General features: G+C 46.4%; 1 protein-coding gene across 1 annotated transcript in view; it reads left to right on the forward strand.

The window, feature by feature from the left end:
• Positions 1-18,779, forward strand: part of LOC138481266 (fibrous sheath-interacting protein 2-like) — a 2,966,522-nt gene that overhangs the window by 858,265 nt on the left and 2,089,478 nt on the right. Inside the window, exon 10 of the mRNA XM_069613320.1 lies at positions 10,220-10,494. Within this exon, the coding sequence (XP_069469421.1) occupies positions 10,220-10,494 (275 nt within the window). The remainder of the gene's footprint in view (positions 1-10,219; positions 10,495-18,779) is intronic.

An 18,779-nucleotide genomic window follows, 5' to 3' on the forward strand; every position in this document is an offset into this window, starting at 1 on the left:
CTCCACCTTTCAGGTAAGTCTTTAGTGGTTTTAGAGTAATGTCTGTAATGATGAATGCTCCAATAACCTTCTTCTCTTGTCTTGCAGGGGCCGATGGAGCAAGCCGAGGCTGACGGCAGAGTTCGAGAAGGTAAGGATGCGCTATATGCAGCGCTGAAAGCGTCCTTGCAAGTTGACTGACCTGTGCTGTTGTTCTTTACAGGTCGCAGAGGATTCATGGAAGCGGCGATAGATTGGGACCAAACGCCGAGGATGATGTTCAAATGGCAGAGGCCTTCCAGGAGAGCTGAGTAAGTAGCTTACTTGATGTCTGATTCTTGCCTCTATTTTCCTAGGGATGTAGCAGGAGGACGATGGAGAAGTCCCCGAAGGCTCCGCCTGGATGGAGGAGATGAACAGGTAAGGATGGCGGTGTTCTTTAAAGTCTCTCGCCCGTGTAGGCCAGGATGCAGAGCAGGACCCGGTGAACATCACGCTGCAAGAGCAGAATAACGCGAAGTGCGTGCCTCGGGTCGGGCGTGTTTTAAATACCCGGTAGGTATCCCAGGTGCCTTTGGGGCAGACCCCGCCCTGATGCTAGACTGCTTGTTGCAGTTCCCCGATGATCCTTGTGGGGGCAGCCATGTTCACCCATTGCTCACTGGAACCCATACTCGTCAAGTGAGCCTGATGCCAACGGCGCCAGGATTGCGTCCAGGGCACCCTCGAGGGGCTGAAGTGGGCCTTTCTGGCCTTGTTAAAATTCTGTGGCGGGGCCATGGTGCCTGAGTCCCATGGTCTGGGGTTAAGGTCGTGACACTTTCTTACAACTGGCAGTGAGCCTGATGCATACCTCCCGCTTTTTCACTTAACAGCCATGTGTAGTGGTATTATGTTGCTCGAACACAGAGAGGTTGGGAGGAAAATCTATCCCTCTTGAAGGCACCCTTTGGAACTTAAGCTGCCAAAGCCAGCCTGAAGGAACGCTCCAATTAGGCTCTTGGTGGAAGCTTTGGGCATTTTATCGCCACTGACCAGCCCTCCTTCTGCCACTGCCCAAATCCGATGTCTAAGCATAAACAAGATTCAGGTGCCAAGGCAAGGAGCCTCCCAGGAGACAGAGTCAGCAACTGGGTTCCAATTCTACAGAACCAAGTGCCAAGGAAGAAGTATAGGGATGCTGAATTGCCAACTTAACCACAAAAGGGCCCCAGAGTGTGGATTAGGAAATCCACAGCCTTGTTGCTCAACCTTATGAGAAGCCATTCAGTTTATCACCACAGATTACATATCTATGAAAGTCTTGTCAAAACAGGTTCTCCCCTGTTCCTCTAAAACCAAAAAGGACCACATTGACACCCTGGCTCCTGCCTTGGCTGACTTCTGCAACCACTCCTTTGCCACTGGAGTCTTCCCTTCCCCCCCTGAAGCACTCCCTTGTGCACCTCTTCTTAAGAAACCCTCTGCCGCCCCTTCTGCCCAGCTAACTACCGCCCAATCTCCATCCCCGCTTTCCTGGGCAAACTCCTGGAAAAGCTGGCCATCTCCCAGCTTAATCTTCACACTGAATCGGTTGGTTGTCTCCAAGACCATCAGTCTGGCTTCAGAGTTGCCAGAAGCATGGAAACTGCTATCGTGAACATCCATGAAAACCTTCTCTCAAACCTCGATTCCAATACCCCTTTTGTCCTCATCTTACTTGACCTCTCTTCTGCCTTTGACATGGTCAACCGTGCCATCCTGCTCAACCATCTCTGTGATAAACTGGGTATCACTGATCAGGTCCTGTCTTGGCTGACCTCTTTCCTCTCCGATTGACCCTCCCAGGCCCAACTTGGGTCCTTTCTCTCCTCTATCTCTATCTCTACCTGTGGTGTTCCCCAGGGGTCAAACCTCTCTCCCTGGCTGTTCAACCAATACCTGGCACTACTTTCCCACTGCATTGCTGCTCTCTGCCTCAACTTTCAGTGCTGTGTGGATGACTCAGCTCATTTTCAGGCTCCCTTCCACTACCTCTTCTTCTCTCATCTTTGACTGTCTGTCTGATATCCAGGAGTGGTGTGCCGCCAATTATCTCTGCCTTAATGCCAGTAAGACTGAGATTCTCCTCATCGGCACACCTGCTCCTTCCTTTCCTGTCGCTCTCTGGCCGGCCTCACTTGGCCCTCTTTTTGCTCCCACCGTTGAGGCTAAAAACCTTGGGGTCATCTTCGACTCCACACTCTTCTTCTCGCCTCACATCTCTGACATCTCTAAAAGGTCACACTACAAGCTGCACCTCCTCAGAGGTATTCTTCCTTACCTCTCCTTCCCCAGAAGCTCACTGTCTCCAGAGTTCTTGTTGTCTCTAGGCTGGACTACTGCAACAGCCTCTTTCTAAATCTGCCTGCTTCTGCTCTCTGCCCTCTGCAACTCATCCAGAACAGGACTGCAAGACTTGTGCTTGGCCTTAAACCTAGGGATCATATCTCTCCAGGACTGAAATCTCTGTACTGCCTCCCAGTGGCTGCGAGGATTAAGTTCAAAACCCTCTGCATTGTCTACAATGCCCTTTGGGGCCTTGGGCCTCAATACCTTCAACTCTCTCTTCCTAAATATCTTCCTTCTCGAACCCTTCGCTCATCCGCCTCCAACTCCCTCATGGTAAGTCGCTTCTCCAAGCAACCAGTTAGTGGTAGATCTCTATTTTCGGTTGGGGCCTCCCTCTGGAACAGCCTCCCTGCCTCTCTGAAACTTGAGGAGAACCATCTCCGGTTCCGGAAGCACCTCAAGACCTTCCTCTTTGCTTCTGCTTTCTCTCCTCCTCTCCCCTGCTGAACTCCTGACTGAAACTGCACTGGTCACCTGGCTACCCTCTGATCTCGGGCCTAGGTCCCCTCCTCCACCAGTTGCACACCTGTACTGCCTCCCGGGCAACACCTGCACTTGGGGGCTGTCTCTGTATCCCTGCAATCCCCCACCATCTCCTAACACTTGATGTTTGCACTTACCCCTGCACTTGCCACTTGCTGGCTGCATTTATTTTTATCTCTTGTTCTTATTTATTTCATTTTATTTTATTTCTTTCACTGTTGATCCTATGTATTGCACTGCCCCTTCCACCCTCCTCTGCACTTGCACAATCTCAATGTCACCTGGCCTAGTAAGATCGTTGTCTTTGTCTTCCCTTTGTTCCCCCTCCTTTGCCTCATCACGCCTTGAAACACTTGTGTGTAGGCGTGTTATGAATGCCATATCATATCATATCATAACCTATCATAAATAGGAACCTCAAAGAAGTCCACCGAGAATCAGAGAAGCGATTTCATGGGACCTATTTGTTTTGGCCTGTTGTTTTAACTAACTCTAATAAATCATTATTTTATATATCTTTGTAACAGTTGAGTTTTGATCCCACTTGACTTTGTGACAGAGGCCTAACAAGTATGACACCTGGGAAGATCAGGCCGAGGGAAGGCCCTGCCAGCCGCAAACAAAGTGACAGCCTGAGAATCTCTGGGACCAATGCAGCATTACATGTCAGACATCTGAACATGACACCTGCGTTGGTGGTGCCAGGTGTTTCACAGGGCGAAAAGGACCTCTGTGATATCCTGATAAGTACGGCACGAGACAGTAAAGACTCTAAAGAAAGACAAAAAGAAGTTTAGGTACACTTAAAACCCCAAAGACCAGGAGTAATTTCCCTTCCAGTAAAACAGAATGCTTTCGGAGGGAGCAAGGTACTGAGAAGCACGGAACTAAGAAAGGATTGGTAAGTTTAAGCTTTTGTGTTGTGAGATCCTCCCTGTGGCCTCTATGAATCTAATCACTGACTTTTTGTTGTTGTTTATAAATCACTTTACCTACATTCCTTGGTTTCGAGTTGTCTGTTGATCCCCTAGCTGTGGAAGTTTAAATAGTGGGAATTGCAAGACTTCCACATTCTATTTGTCAGCCACAGAGCAGTTCCTTACATTCATGGATGTACAGTATGCAGAGCACTCTTCCTAGAGTGCAAGCACGAGTTGCACCTCTTCAGCCAAGGTCACAGCTGAGACGAGCAAGGCACATGCTCCCTTAACTGAGGAGTCTTATATATTATTCATTAGGGTAGGGCCATGATAGCACATCCTTCCTGTTTGCCCAATGACTGGTTTGATTTAAAGATTAAGCAGAAAATGTCTCTTTCAATTATTTTACAAATTCACCAATATGTCAAAAGATTCACAAACTTGCCAAATAGTGGCCCATCAGATTGTAACTAGAGTTCATATGTTGGCCTTGCCTTCTGCATGCATTATTCACTTGGTGTGAATTTTAGAGCAGCGACTCAGATTGTTCAAGCAGCGCTCAAGAACATCAGTGGCTCATCTTACATTGGCTTTGTGTGTCTGCTACACCAACCCCTCTAAAGTTTTGCTCATGTTTGTATATCTCCCCAGTCATGCAAGGGAAAGGAATTAAGGATATATGAATAAGGTACATGTTTTCATTTAATTGAATTTATGATTGTACTCCTAGTCCTTCAGCCCCCCACCAACTAAACTCAACTAATATGTGTACTGTGACAGGGTCATGAACCTGACTCTCTCAAGAGGGGATGAGGATCCCTCTCAAACTGGGGCAGGAGGTCTACCAGGGTACTTGCCAGTGCCAGCCCTGTCGAGAGGCAGAGTGAAGGAGTTGGCAGGACCCCAATCGCTGGCCCTTCAACATGTGCGTTGCTAAATGTAGTAATTCTACCTGCTGTACCACTTGATGGGCAGTGTTTCACTTTTTGTCATGTAGGAATGCTGCTACAAGAAGTCCTTGCGGAGGACGCCTGACTATACACCTCCCCTTAGAGAGAGAGGCGATGGGGAGGATGCAGAGCGCCGCGTGAGTCACACCGGCAATCTAGACGCTCCATTCAATGCAGACACGAACTTCAAAATTGACTATGATTGCAGTAGGCCACCATTACGGAGAGCCGTCAGACGCACATATGAAAATGTTGCAGTTCTTAAAGCCCATTTATGTTTTCTAATCCTTATAACACGGCCCATGGGAAAATCGAATGCAGTAATTGACCTGGGGAACTAGCTGACGCGGCGGACCAATCAAGATAGAAGGGCGAGGATAAAAGGGGGCAAAAAGGATATGGCAGTGTGGGATATTCAGGTGAGGTCAAGGGAAGAGAAGGTGGATCAATAGACTAAGAAGAGGAAGTACTGTGCAGCAGAGTGTGGAGGAGACTTATATAAGGCGTGTGCAAGGTGAGATATTGTTTTGGTGAGAGAAAGTGGTACAGGGATGAATAAAGGGTGAGGTGGAATGTAGGATTGAGGGAGGGGAGTAGTCGTCGAGAGGGGACTGGAATTGTGTAGTAGAGATGAGGGTGGAGTAGTAGTGGAGAGTAGAGTGGAGTAGTTTTAACACAGGATTTGAGTAGTAGTGGAGAAGGCAGCGGAGTAATAGTGGAGAAAGGAGTGAAGTAGTGGAGTCGAGAGTAGACAGAGTAGTAGAGAATAGATCAAAGGGTAGAAGTAAGAAGTAGAGAGGAGAGAACATCAGAGATACAGAAGAGGGGTAGAGAAGGGAGGTGTGATGGGAGGATGGGCAGGGAGAAAAGTAGTAGTAGGGGAGGGAGACAGAGAGAAGACCAAGGTGAAGAATGCAAGGGTGTGACAGGGAAGGACAAGTGGAATCTGTGTAATTGAAGGGACCTATTCCATTTCTTAAGATCATTTTTATACTATGGCTGACCCCTGCATAGGATTCACCCAGAAGACTCCAGAGGGAGTCAGCTTGATAAGGTGTTTGCTTTTAGGCCACAATAAGTCAGCTATTAGATGGAAGGAGTTACCGTTTTCTAGTGACCAGTTTAGGATTTAGGGACACCTGAGCTGGGGAGGGAAAAGCCCATAGGAGACGAGAGAGAGAGGGGCATCCCTTAGTGAACTCCTTTTCAAGCATTTTGATAAAAACTCTTGAACCGTCTTTGAGAGTTTGTGTGTTCTTGAAGCCATCTGTGACAGTACATCTGATGCCTAAAGAGGGGGACTTTAGGAAGTAGCTGAATATGGAATGGAATTGGGGCAGCAACGCATTTTCTCTGGTTTCCCAGTTGCTTTTGCTTACCACTCCCGTCTTAAACCAGTGAGTTCATCCCACATGTCTAAACGAGAATGGGGGGGGAAGAACATTGAGTACAAGTTTCACTACCCTGTATAACTTGTACTCTGCCCGCAGTAAGAAGTCTTGTGCTACCATTTAATAACTTTCTTCAAATTGTCAACACTCAAAAGCCATCCCTATTTTTCTAGCTGCTTTGCTTCAAGCAGTGTTAAGTAGGTGAGCCCATCATTATCATATGAGGACTGCATATACACAAACACGATTTCCAGAATATTGGCTAAGGGGCTTTAAAATTCTCAAAGCAGCCTATCTGCTACTTTTACCTACACCAAGGAATCACAACATGATTGTAATGAGAAGGAACCTGTGTACATGGAATTTATAGGAATATATTATTACAAAATAAGACACTGCTTTCATTTCCTCAGTATAAACTGAGAGCATAGAGCTTATTCAGTCGCCTGGTTGTATATGATGGTACAGTATTTCATAAAGCGCTGAATCAACAGAATTACCACCACCAGTGCAACATTAAGTATGATGTGAGCGATATGAGCACCCGGCGCGGGGCGAGGGGGTAACCATTCAGGTTGCTCTAAACAGGGTCTGAAACTGCTAATCTCAGCCTATGTTCCGAGCAGCCTACTCGCTGCTTCCCCCACCCGCAGCGCCATCTCACCCCATCCTCCCTTACTTTTTTAACGTCTCCCTCCACACACCATCGCCCTATTTCCCTATGTTCAAGGCGGCGGCGACCCCTCTACTGCTGCCACCGCGCTTCTGCTGTCCCTCCGTGACCAGAGTGGACATGGAAGAGGGGCTCTGTATGGAGCCCCGCCTTCCATTTCCGTGGCAGCCATCTTTAGACAGTATTTTCATTAATTGAACGGAACGCGCGTGGCTTCCCGATCAATGAATGAAAATACTTTTTTTTAGCCTCCCTCCTCCTGCACTCCACCTCACCCCTTATTCAAAGAATGCAAGGGCGTGCGAGGGAAGTACAGGTGGAACCTGTGTAATTGAAGGCGCCTATTCCAATTCTTAACATCATTGTTATACTTTTGGAGGACCCCTGCATAGAATTCACCCAGAAGACTCAGAGTGAGTCAACTTGATATGTTGTTTGCTTTTAGGCCACAATGACTAGCCAATCAACTATTATATCTCTTGTGACCAGCTTGGGAATTAGGGACGCCTAAGCTAGGAAGGGAAAAGCCCATATGAGAGGAGAGAGAGAGGGGGGGCATCACTTAGTGTACTCCTTCTGAAGCATTTTGATAACCCTTGAACCGTCTTTGAGAGTCTGTGTGTTCTTGAAGCCATCTGTAACAGTACATGTGATGCCTACAGAGGTGGACTTTAGGAGGTAGATGAACATGGAATGGAATTGGTGCAGCAACGTATTTACTCTAGTTTCCCAGATGCTGCTGCTTACCACTCTCGTCTGATACCAGTGAGTACATCCCACATGTCTAAATGAGAATGGGGGAAGGATATTGAGTACAGGTTTCACTACCCTGTATAACTTGTACCCTGCCCACAGTAAGAAGTCTTGCGCTCCCATTTAATAACTTTATTCAAATTGTCAACACCCAAAAGCCATCGCTATTTTTCTAACACATTGCTTCAAGCAATGTTAATTAGGTGAGCCCATTATTAGCATATAAGGACTGCATATACACAAACACGATTTCCAGAATATTGGCTAAGAGGCTTCAGAAGTGTCAAAGCAGCCTATCTGCTCCTTTTACCTACAACAAGGAATCATAACATGATTGTAATGAGAAGGAACCTGTGTACATGGAATTTATAGGAATATATTATTACAAAATAAGACACTGCTTTCATTTCCTCAGTATAAACTGAGAGCGTAGAGCTTGCTCAGTCGCCTGGTTGTATATGATGGTACAGTATTTCATAAAGCGCTGAATCAACAGAATTACCACCACCAGGGCAACATTAAGTATGATGTGTATGATATATGCGAACCCGGGGGCTGAAACCGCTAATGTCAGCCTGCGTTCCGAGCAGCCTACTGGCTGCTTCCCCTGCCCGCAGTGCCATCTTACCCCCACCCTCCCTTATTTTTAGTAAATGTTTCCCTCCACACACCCTCACCCTATTTACCTATTTTCAACGGCGGCGGCACCCCTCTACCGATGCCACTGTGCTTCTGATGTCCCTCCATGGCCGGCGTGGACATGGAAGAGGGGCTCTGTATGGGGCCCTGCCTTACATTTCCATGGCGGCCATCTTATTGTCATTCATTGAACGGGACGCGCGTGGCGTCCCGTTCAATGAATGAAAATACTTTTTTAGCCTCCCTCTTCCTACACTCCACCTCACCCCTTATTCAAAGAATGCAAGAGCGTGCAAGGGAAGGACATGTGGAATCTGTGTATTTGAAGGCACCTATTCCATTTCTTAAGATCATTGTTATACGTTTGGTGGACCCATGCATACGATTCACCCAGAAGGCTCCAGAGGGAGTTAGCTTGGTATGGTGTTTGCTTTTAGGCCACAATGACTAGCCAATCAGTTATTAGGTGGAAGGGGTTACCGATCTCTAGTCAGCAGCTTGAGATTTAGGGACGCCTGAGCTAGGGAGGGAAAACCCCATAGGAGACGAGAGAGAGAGAGAGAGAGAGAGAGAGAGAGAGAGGGGGGCATCACTTAGTTAACTCCTTCTCAAGCATGTTGATAACCCTTGGACCGTCTTTGAGAGTTTGTGTGTTTTTGAAGCCATCTGTGACAGTACATCTGATGCCTAAAGAGGGGGACTTTAGGAGGTAGCTGAACATGGAATGGAATTGGTGCAGCAACGTATTTACTCCAGTTTCCCAGTTGCCGTTGCTTACCACTCCTGTCTGATACCATTGAGTACATCCCACATGTCTAAACAAGAATGGGGGAAGGACATTGAGTACAAGTGTCACTACATGTAGTCTGCCCACAGTAAGAAGTCTTGTGCACCCCTTTAATAACTTGCTTCAAATTGTCAACACTCAAAAGCTATCCCTATTTTTATAGCCGCTTTGCTTTAAGCAGTGTTAAGTAGGTGAGCCCATCATTATCATATCAGGACTGCATATACACAAACACGATTTAGAGAATATTGGCTAAGGGGCTTCAAAAGTCTCAAAGCAGCCTATCTGCTCCTTTTACCTACACCAAGGAATCATAACATGATTGTAATGAGAAGGAACCTGTGTACATGGAATTTTTAGGAATATATTATTACAAAATAAGACACTGCTTTCATTTCCTCAGTATAAACTGAGAGCATAGAGCTTGTTCAGTCGCCTGGTTGTATATGATGGTAGAGTATTTCATAATGCGCTGAATCAACAGAATTACCACCACCAGGCCAACATTCAGTATGATGTGAGCAATATGAGCACCTGGGGTGGGCTGACCAACCAATTGGGTTGCTTGAAACGCGAGCTGAAACCGCTAATCTCAGCCCGCAGTCCGAGCAGCCTACTTGCTACTTTCCCCCACCTTCAGCGCCATCTTACCCCTACACTCTGTTATTTTATTTTTTTATGTTTCTCTCCACACACCCCGCCCTACTTACCTATTTTCGAAGCGGCAGCGGTGACCCCTCTACCGCCGTTGATGCGTTTCTGCTGCCGCTCCTCTGCCGGCGTGGACATGGAAGAAGGGCTCCGTATGGAGGCCTGCCTTTCATTTCCATGGCGGCCATCTATCGACAGTATTTTCATTCATTGAACAGGACGAGCATGACGTCCCGTTCAAGGAACGAAAATACTTTTTTTAGCACCACGGGTTACCGCTTGGGTAACCCATTGTGCTAATAGTCTTAAGACCCTCTCTGGTGGGCTGGATCAGGTCTTATCGGCCTGGGGACCCTTGTTAAAAGGCCTTGCTTCGCTCAGGCCTTTAACTTAGGCCCAAGGCCGATAAGACCTGATCCAGCCCGCTGGATCGGGTCTGAACACTATATTAAACTGTTTCCCCAAGTTGCTTTGTAAGCTTGCGGTATAACGCAGTACTTACGAAATATAAGAGTAAACAAATCTTAAGCCTTTGTGTTGGTTATATGTTGATTGTTTAAAAAAACAAATCTTTCAGATTCTTTTTTTTTCTTTCCTTTGTGACAAATGCAACATCACTTTAGGAAATGAAAATGTAATGCCTGCAAAGAAAAAAGAAACACCTCCAGTGATTAGATCACCTAAATCCGTCTCTATACCCACCTCTGGAACAAGCCCTGTATTCACCCCTGGATCGGTCTCAGGACCCATGCATGGATCAACTCCTGGACCAACCCCTGGACTTTCCCCTGTATCCACTACTAGACCCACCACTGGACCTACTCCTGGATCAACACCTGGACAAATACATAGGCCAACTCCCGGATCCACCCCCGCCCCGACCCCTGCACAAGAAAAGGTAAGTTAACGATTTCTTTATAAACAATATCAGTGGCCACATTAAATGCTGCAGTCAATCCTTGTAGAAAGGCTGTGGAAATTGGTTCATAGGAGATATATGGAAATGCAAACTCTTATTTCATCTCTTCTATCTCTCTCTCTACTTGTGGTGTTCTGAGAGGTGGTTTAACTGCACTGGCTCTTTAACCACTACCTGGCACCTCTGGCCCACCTCATCTCTACCTTCTGCTCTAACTTTCAGTGTTATACAGATGACACCGATCTCTTTCAGGCTCCCCTCAGCCTCTTCTGCTCCTTCTCTCATACCTGACTGTCTACCCACAATTCAGGAATGGTGTGCCTCCAATGATCTCTGCCTTAATGTCATTAAGACTGAGATCCTCCTCATTGGGACACCTGCTCCCGCCTTCCCTTTCTCACTCTGGCCACCCACCCTGGACCTCTACCTGCACTTTCCTGTGAGGTTAAGAACCTTGGTGTCATCTACGACTCCACCCTCTCCTTCTCTCCTCACATCTCTAACGTCTCTAAGAAGTCACCCTATCAACTGCACCTCCTCAGAGGTATTCTTCCTTTTCTCACTTTCCCCCAGAAGCTCAATGTCTCCAGAGCCCTGGTCCTCTCTTGGCTGGACTACTGCAACGGCCTCTTTAAAAATCTGCCTGCCTCTACTCTTCGCCATTTACAATATATCCAGAACAGGACTGCAAGACTTGTCCTTGGCCCCAGGCCCAGGGATCGTATCTCTCCAGCCCTGAAATCTCTCCACTGGCTCCCTTTGGTGGCGAGGGTCATGTTAACGACCCGCTGCGTCATCCACAAGGCTTTCTGGGGCCAGGGATTGCCCTACATCCAACTTTCTCTTCCTAAGCACCTTCCTTCTCGAGCCCTCCACTCGTCCACCTCCAACTCTGAGGGTCAGACGCTTCTCCAGGCAGAGAGTGGGGGTCGATCTCTGTCCTTGGCTGGGGCCTCCCTCTGGAACAGCCTCTCTGCCTCTCTCAAACCTGAGCAGGACCACCTAAGGTTCCGGAATCTACTCAAGATCTTCCTTTTCGCTTCCGCTTTCTCTCTACCTTGCTGATGTCCCTGTCTGCTGCGCATACTGGTTACCTGCCCACGCACTGAACTTATGGGACTAGGCTCCTGCACAACCAGTTGCCCCTGCAATGCCTCCGGGCCTCCCAAACACTTAAGTGACTGTATCTGCAACCCTACAGTCCCATGTCTCTCTGCACTTATGAGCTCATCCCTGCAGCACTTACAAGTTACTTTACACTCTCCCCTCTTCCTTCTCCCCACCTGCACTTGTTCGATCTGAATCACACAAGGCCCAGTAAGATTGTTGTTTTGTCCTCCTCTGTCCTCCCCTCCTTGTCTTGTCACGTCTAAAAACACTTGAGTACAGGCGTGTTATAAATGACTTATCATATGATAGCATATCATGCGAGGATAAAATGCCTGGTCATAAACAAATACTAAAAATGTAAAAAGTAACTGCTGCTCTATGTTATCTAGCAAGGAAATGTGTTATTAAAAAATATATTGGAACCCCATAACTGACCTAGGAATATGTGGATAGGCTTGCACTGTTTCTTAACTTCTGAGCATTGACAATATGGCTTTGTAAGGACTAACATTGGGAGGATCATACTGTATTGCCTACAACCTGGGGCTTTCCGTCTTGAGTGCTATCTGCTAGTCTACATTTGTACAGAGGCTCCTTGCTTCAGGAAACTGTCTTTACTTGATCAAATGGGGGAAGGAAGGAACCGGAGTGTGTATACAAGTGGTCCTAAGTTAAGTATATGGTGTATTTGTATATGATGGTGATTTACCTACAGAATTGTCCTCTTGCATGTTCAGCGTATGTTATCGCCTTTACAGTTTCTTATCCAGCCTTTCAGCTTGTCTTCTGAACATTGTGCTAACGTGTAAAAACATATCTCCACCAAATATGCAGCCCTCATAACAAAATCCCAAAAAACGATGCCCTGCATAGTTCTACACAAAGAATTGGACTTGCTTGGGGTACACCTCTTGATACATTCATCTCCCAAAAGAGCATACACTTATTTTATCATCACCAATCCTCTGTCCTTTTTTTATTAAAACAAGCGCGTACCCAGGATGGTACAACAAAACCTCTGAATTCTGGTGGGTTTTTTCTCCAGCTCACTGGGTACGTCAATGCCTAAGATAATCAGTTCAACATAAAAGCTGTAAACCTTTTCAAAAATTGGAACTGTGGTCATTAAGCAGTCTTTGTGATCATCCCTTTGTACCCAGCTTTCTTCTTCACCTTGTCCTCCATATATGGGCTAGACCTATGACTTAACTGCAAGGTAAAGTTACATGCTTACGGAAAGAGGACAGCATCCAGGAATTATGCATTTTCACACTTTGACCATGGGCTGAACACTTTAAGTCTTTAATGGAAGGCTTGAATAATTCAAATAACTTTCATGGTATTAAAACCTCCAACCAATCTCTAAATATATCTCCAGAAGGTTGTCGGGAATTACAAATTGCAAATTCTCCAAAAAGGCCAAACCACTTGACTGTTCTAGCAAGATTTCAAGTTAAGGCGACATGGACTCCAGTTGCAGTAACTAGCATTACACCGAGTAGATTTGCAACACACTTCCATCCCATCTTTAGCCGCTTAGATACTAAGCACGTCCACTGGTTGGAAGAGGGCGTGCTCAGTGATCACCCATGGACAAATCCTTAGACCCACACCTTTCAGCACTGCATTGCCCCTGAAGCCCCTGGGAGCAAAACTGCCATGCTTTCCCTGACATCCAAAAACACACTACTGGCCCTGACACCCAGGCATGGCATACATAAGATGCATTTCTTCCTGTTTTTTGAACTGCCAGTCTCCCACTTGAGGCCTTAGAACTGAAAGTACTCACTCCCCACAATATAAATAAAAAAAGACATATCCCAGTAGGGAATGAGACCACGAGAGTTGATTGCGAGGTTGTCAAAGATTTATATGATATTCAGCATCCAGAGAACTCTGCTGCCTCGAGAGTGCTCTGGCAAGCATTACAATACAATGGATTATAAAGCGAAATAGCGTCAGTAATGACGTTTGCTATACAGGTTACAAGTTACATTTTCATTGGTTGCAAAGCGAGGATACATAGGTGCCTTTAGGGGTTGGTTCTCAGGATTGGCGGCTGCGTTGGCAGGAGGGTGGTTCAATTGGACCGGTCCAGGCGAGGTGAAGGATGGGTCAGGTTGAAGATGCGGTCCAAACCGGCTAAACTGTCCTACACACTTATTCTGGACATGCCATAAACAATGAGCATCAATATACCTTTGAACACATCTTAGAGACCTGTAAATTACACAAACATGATTGCATTGTCTTACATTGGGTCATCCATAAGGTGAGGTGTGCGGGGGTCTTGCCTTCTGCGATCACCTGGGGACTGGGCTGGTCCGGCACATCAGGGCGAGGAGGGGAATGGAGTGACACATGTTAGTTTAGGACAGGATATACTGTGACAGGGGTCTGGGTTTATTGGGGGCACTCTGGGGTGGTTAGCACAGTGGGGGCACACGTCTGTTACATCAAGAGAATACCTTAGGAGGGCACAGGGTTACACAAGCAGTAATTTTCCAACAGCGAGGGTGAGGGGTGCAGGAGCAGGTTTGTGGAGATGGATGAGCTACAAGTCATGTTTCGGACCGGTTCACACGCAGGACAGTGATCTCAGAGGAAGAGTGATAAAATACATATGGCCTCATTACACGGATGGCGGTAAGGATTTACTGGTACCGGTAAAATACCGGTACCAGTAAATCCTTACCGCCTTACTACGAGGTCCCTATGCGGGTTGGGGAATTTAACGCCTGCTTTTTCCAGGCGTTAAAAACCAACCCGCAAGGGGACTTTGGTGCTAATTACGGTACCGCAATTTGCGGTACCGTAATTAGCGCCTTCCCCATTCCCATTATGCCCTATGGGGCAAAAATGGGAATGGGGAAGGGCAATGGTGTAAGGGGGAATTACCGCCCGGCCAACCTTGGAATAGGGCGGTAATTCCCCTTTCCACCAAGGCGGTGCCGGTATTTTACCGGCATGAACCATGGCGCTAACAGCGCCATGGTTCACCGCCATCCGTGTAATGAGGCCCATAGTTTCAATTGTAGCAGTTAGCTTCAGCGCATCTGTGAGAAAGGGACTTGTGACGCGCAGAAAAGGTGGAGGCGGTTAGTGCTCGCTGTGTGTGGCGCTGCTGAGGGTAGAGGAGACTTTGTGGTGCCGGATTGCGGCCTAGTCCAAAGATGGAGTCGAGGGCACACAAAATGGAGTCCAAGTGTGTCTTGCAATAACCCCACCTCTGCTTCTGCCGAGGCCTTATTCCTCATGGATGCAGAAGGGCGATGGAGGCGTCCCCCACTAGTGCAAGAGCAAGCGGTTCATTTAGCGTAGAATGTATGGGGGGGCTAATTCACCCCTTCCTTCCTTACAGAACCATATGCAAATTGCCTAAAACCAGCTTCTGCATTAATTAAATGACTTTCACTAATTCTTTGTGGCAACTTTTTATTCCAAACCTATTTCAGGCTATATACCTTACTGATAAGCTTTATGTGCAAGTAACTAAATTATAGCTCAGCTCTCATGTGTGAGCAGAGTTCCTTTCCAGAGTGGAAACATTCTTTTGAAGCGGAATACATTGCAGTATCACCTCTAAGCCTAGCCTTAGAGTTGATTTAAGATGACCGCAAAAGTACAAAATCATTGGAAAATAACATCTTGGCAGCTTAGATAGACGTGCACTGCACACCCTTTTGATGGTTTGAAAACTGCTGCCACAGAAAATAGTAATTAAAGGATAGTTCCGGGACTTTTTTTTTATTGTCCCTACGGGTCGGCCATGTGTTTGTAAGCATAAATCGGTAGATCGTAGGAAACTTTCCTATGGACCTTACCCGACTTTTCGCCCATTATCGCACTCGAAATCAGCCTCCATTTTGTGATAATCCTATCATTCCGCCGCATCGACCTGGCTCACCTGCCTTTGCGGCACTAAATCAAATCCCCCGCCCCTGAAACAGACTTTATCAAAACATTCATATTCCCCGCCTCTATCTGTGACGTGACTGAGCTGCGTAGGCAAACGCGCCCAGGCGTCTTCTACGCGACTCCACACAGACCCCGGAAATCAACACAGATCAGCTCACAATACAGCGCACCACAATTCGGAATATGAAACTGTACTTTGAAATCAAACCGCAAGATTGTAAATGTGGTAAAGTACATTTATTTGACATCAAATGTTTAGAGAATATTCAGCGATTTGCATTTTTATTTGCTCATGTTCCAAAAAGTTCGTATTGAGGAACGCGATGGTCCTTTGCTGTACACAGGGTCTTAGAGCATCTCACAATACAGCACCACAATTCGGAATGTGAAACCGTGGTTTAAAAGCAAACGGCAAGATTGTACATTTGGCAAAGTACGTTTATTGGACATCAAATGTTTAGAGAATATTCAGCGATTTGCATTTTTCTTTGCTCTCGATCCAAATTAGTTCGTCTTGAGGGAAGCGATGTTCGTGTGCAGTACACAGGGTGTTGGTTTACGATAAAAATAAGCTCTTCTGTCGCACTGATAATCGCATGGCTGTTCCAACAACGAGGCACTAGGCCACCACAACGGTAGGTATGTTGCATCTAACCGTTAGTACCGCGTAAGGGCATACTTGTACTTGGCGATCGTCCCATAAAATGGTCAGGGTGGTAACGTTGTTCACGCGGAGAAGCAACTGGCGGCTGTAGAAGCCGTCCGCCGGTGTCTGGTACTCGTGACACAGACAGTAGTGAATGATGTACCTAAAAACATAAAAAATGAAATTAGTCTCACCATCAGATCCTTATTAAAATTATTCATTTCATAGCGAGGACAGCGCTACTGGGTGTACACAAGTGTTTAAAGGCGTGGCGAGGCATGGAGGGGGGGGAGTGGAGTACAAGGTAAGTAGCATAAAATAATAAATAAATAGGGCCAGCTGGTGGCAAGTGCAAGGTAAGTGCAGAACAAGTGCTGGGAAGGGGGGGCTGTAGGATACTGAGACAGTCCCCCAGTGCAGGGGTTGACAGGGAGGCAGTGCAGGTGGAGAGTGGAAGGGCCCAGGACCGAGGTCGCAGACAGTGGACCAGTTGTAGCAGGGGAGAGGGAGAGAGAAAGCAGAAGCAAAGAGGAAGGTTTTGAGGTGCTTCAGTAAAAGAAGATGGTTCTCCTCCAGATAGTGCGCGGTAGAAAACACTATGCCACATAGAACGAACAAGTACAACTGAACCCGTCTTTAAAGCCACTGTATAGTAATGAAATTGCGGTATAAACTCATCAAAAGTTACTTACATTATATTTGCATTTTCCATTGTGTCTCTGTGTAGGGCAGACCCGAAACACCACTCCTTCTTTGCCGACGTTACTTCTTCTAATGAACGTGGCTCATCGTTTCGTTTCTGAAATTTTATTCATTATCTTTTCTTAGTCTTTCAGGATGGTCCCGGCCTGTCAAGGTCAAATCACAATAGAACCTTATATTGGGTCGTGGGCCTTTCCGCCACCCGAGCAAAACATCAAAGCAGCTGACCTTCACTTTGAGCGAGCACACATTTCTAGTTAGCTCCAGTTAGTGTAAGGGCATCTTGTCTGCGTGCCTTTTTTTTTATTGTCCCTATGGGTCGGCCATGTGTTTGTAATACGGAAACATTCTATAATTTTTGTAAAAATGATTTATATTACTGTTTGGTTTAATTGCAATGGGCCTGCAACATGAGGAGACTCGAGAGAACAGACAATCGAATTACAATCATTTAAACCGTGATGTGTATTTCTCAATGAGCTCTGCTTTAGGTGGACATGGAACAGAGGCAATGTTGGGTGGCAATGCAGTTGTCCCCTGCATAGGTTCGTTCACCACTCCATGTATGTGCCTATCGAGGACATCTACGATAAGTCTCTCAATAAACTCATATTGCATATCCTCAAACACTGGTTTGATCACCCATTGTTTACTTCTTTTAGTGAAGGCCTTATTGTAGCGAAGCGTCCCTAAAGTTCCGGTCGTCCTACTTTGTTGACGGCCAACATTATGGTTATGTGCCAAGACCGCTAGAAGAGTCCGATTTATCATGCCTTCCATGCCAAAATGCAATCTTTTGGGCCTGTACTTTAGGCACATATTGTGGAACACCTCCAAATCTCCTGTGTGGCAGAATTCCGTGAGTCCCCTCAAATCTCTTGTTATAGTTTTATCAAATACAATCTTTTCAATGGCCTTGTGAGTGGGTGATGAAGGAATCAACCACTTCTTCTTCCGTGCCTCCTCTGTGGACAAATGGCCATGTTCACATTTGTGGAAATGCTCATTTGTCGACCATTGATGTACGTTGCTACAGTGCAACATTACTGACCGCCATTTTTCCAGTAGAATTTCCAACGACCCTTCACATGTTTTTGAGCTCCACCAAAGATGGTTGCTGATTGACTTGGACCACTGTGAAATACCTTGCATATCTTTTTTTTTTCCTGCAGCCGACAATTTTTTATTGATTGTTTTTGCAAGATGCCATACGTCAAATTGGTGATTTATATTTTTGTACTGTTCTCTCATTGTCTTGGCAATTGAAACGTGTCTGTCCGTGGCTATCAGGTCGATCACCATTCCCCGCGATTGTAGTTCTTGCAATGATGCTACAAAGCCAACTTTCTCCATGGCCACTGAGGATGTACTTTGTGACACCTGCACGACCACCGAACTCACAATTTTCTTACTTTCCATGTCCTGAAAGTGGTAGGTGCAGTACTTGGCTGAAAATCCTGGACTGTCGCATTGTCCATCACCGGCTAGCCTGAAGCGTTTGCCCGCGAATGTACTTTCCATTGACATTTTTTCCATTCTCCAAGCTTCGCTGATGGCTGGAAATAGATAATCGGTTTGGTATTTGTAGAACTGACTTTTCGCAATGAAATGGATTCCCACAAACTGAAAGAAATACTGTAACTTTTTAAAACTTGAACCACTAAAAAGTGCGGCCGCTGCACAAAGTAGATTGCCTGCTGGCAGTTGCCCCAGCATGGGTTGTGCAGACCATGCGAACGGATGATATTGTGTACAGGTGGCATGTATTTTAAGGTTAGTGCCTCGAATTGCACGAGTCACATTAATCAATGGCTCCCCACATACTTCCCCACCAACCCAATGCCCACATTTCATCATCATAATAATATCCATCAAACAGCTATCGAAT

Source organism: Ambystoma mexicanum, chromosome 5p (genome assembly GCF_040938575.1).
Source record: "Ambystoma mexicanum isolate Mex_15411 chromosome 5p, UKY_AmexF1_1, whole genome shotgun sequence".
NCBI lineage: Eukaryota > Metazoa > Chordata > Amphibia > Caudata > Ambystomatidae > Ambystoma > Ambystoma mexicanum.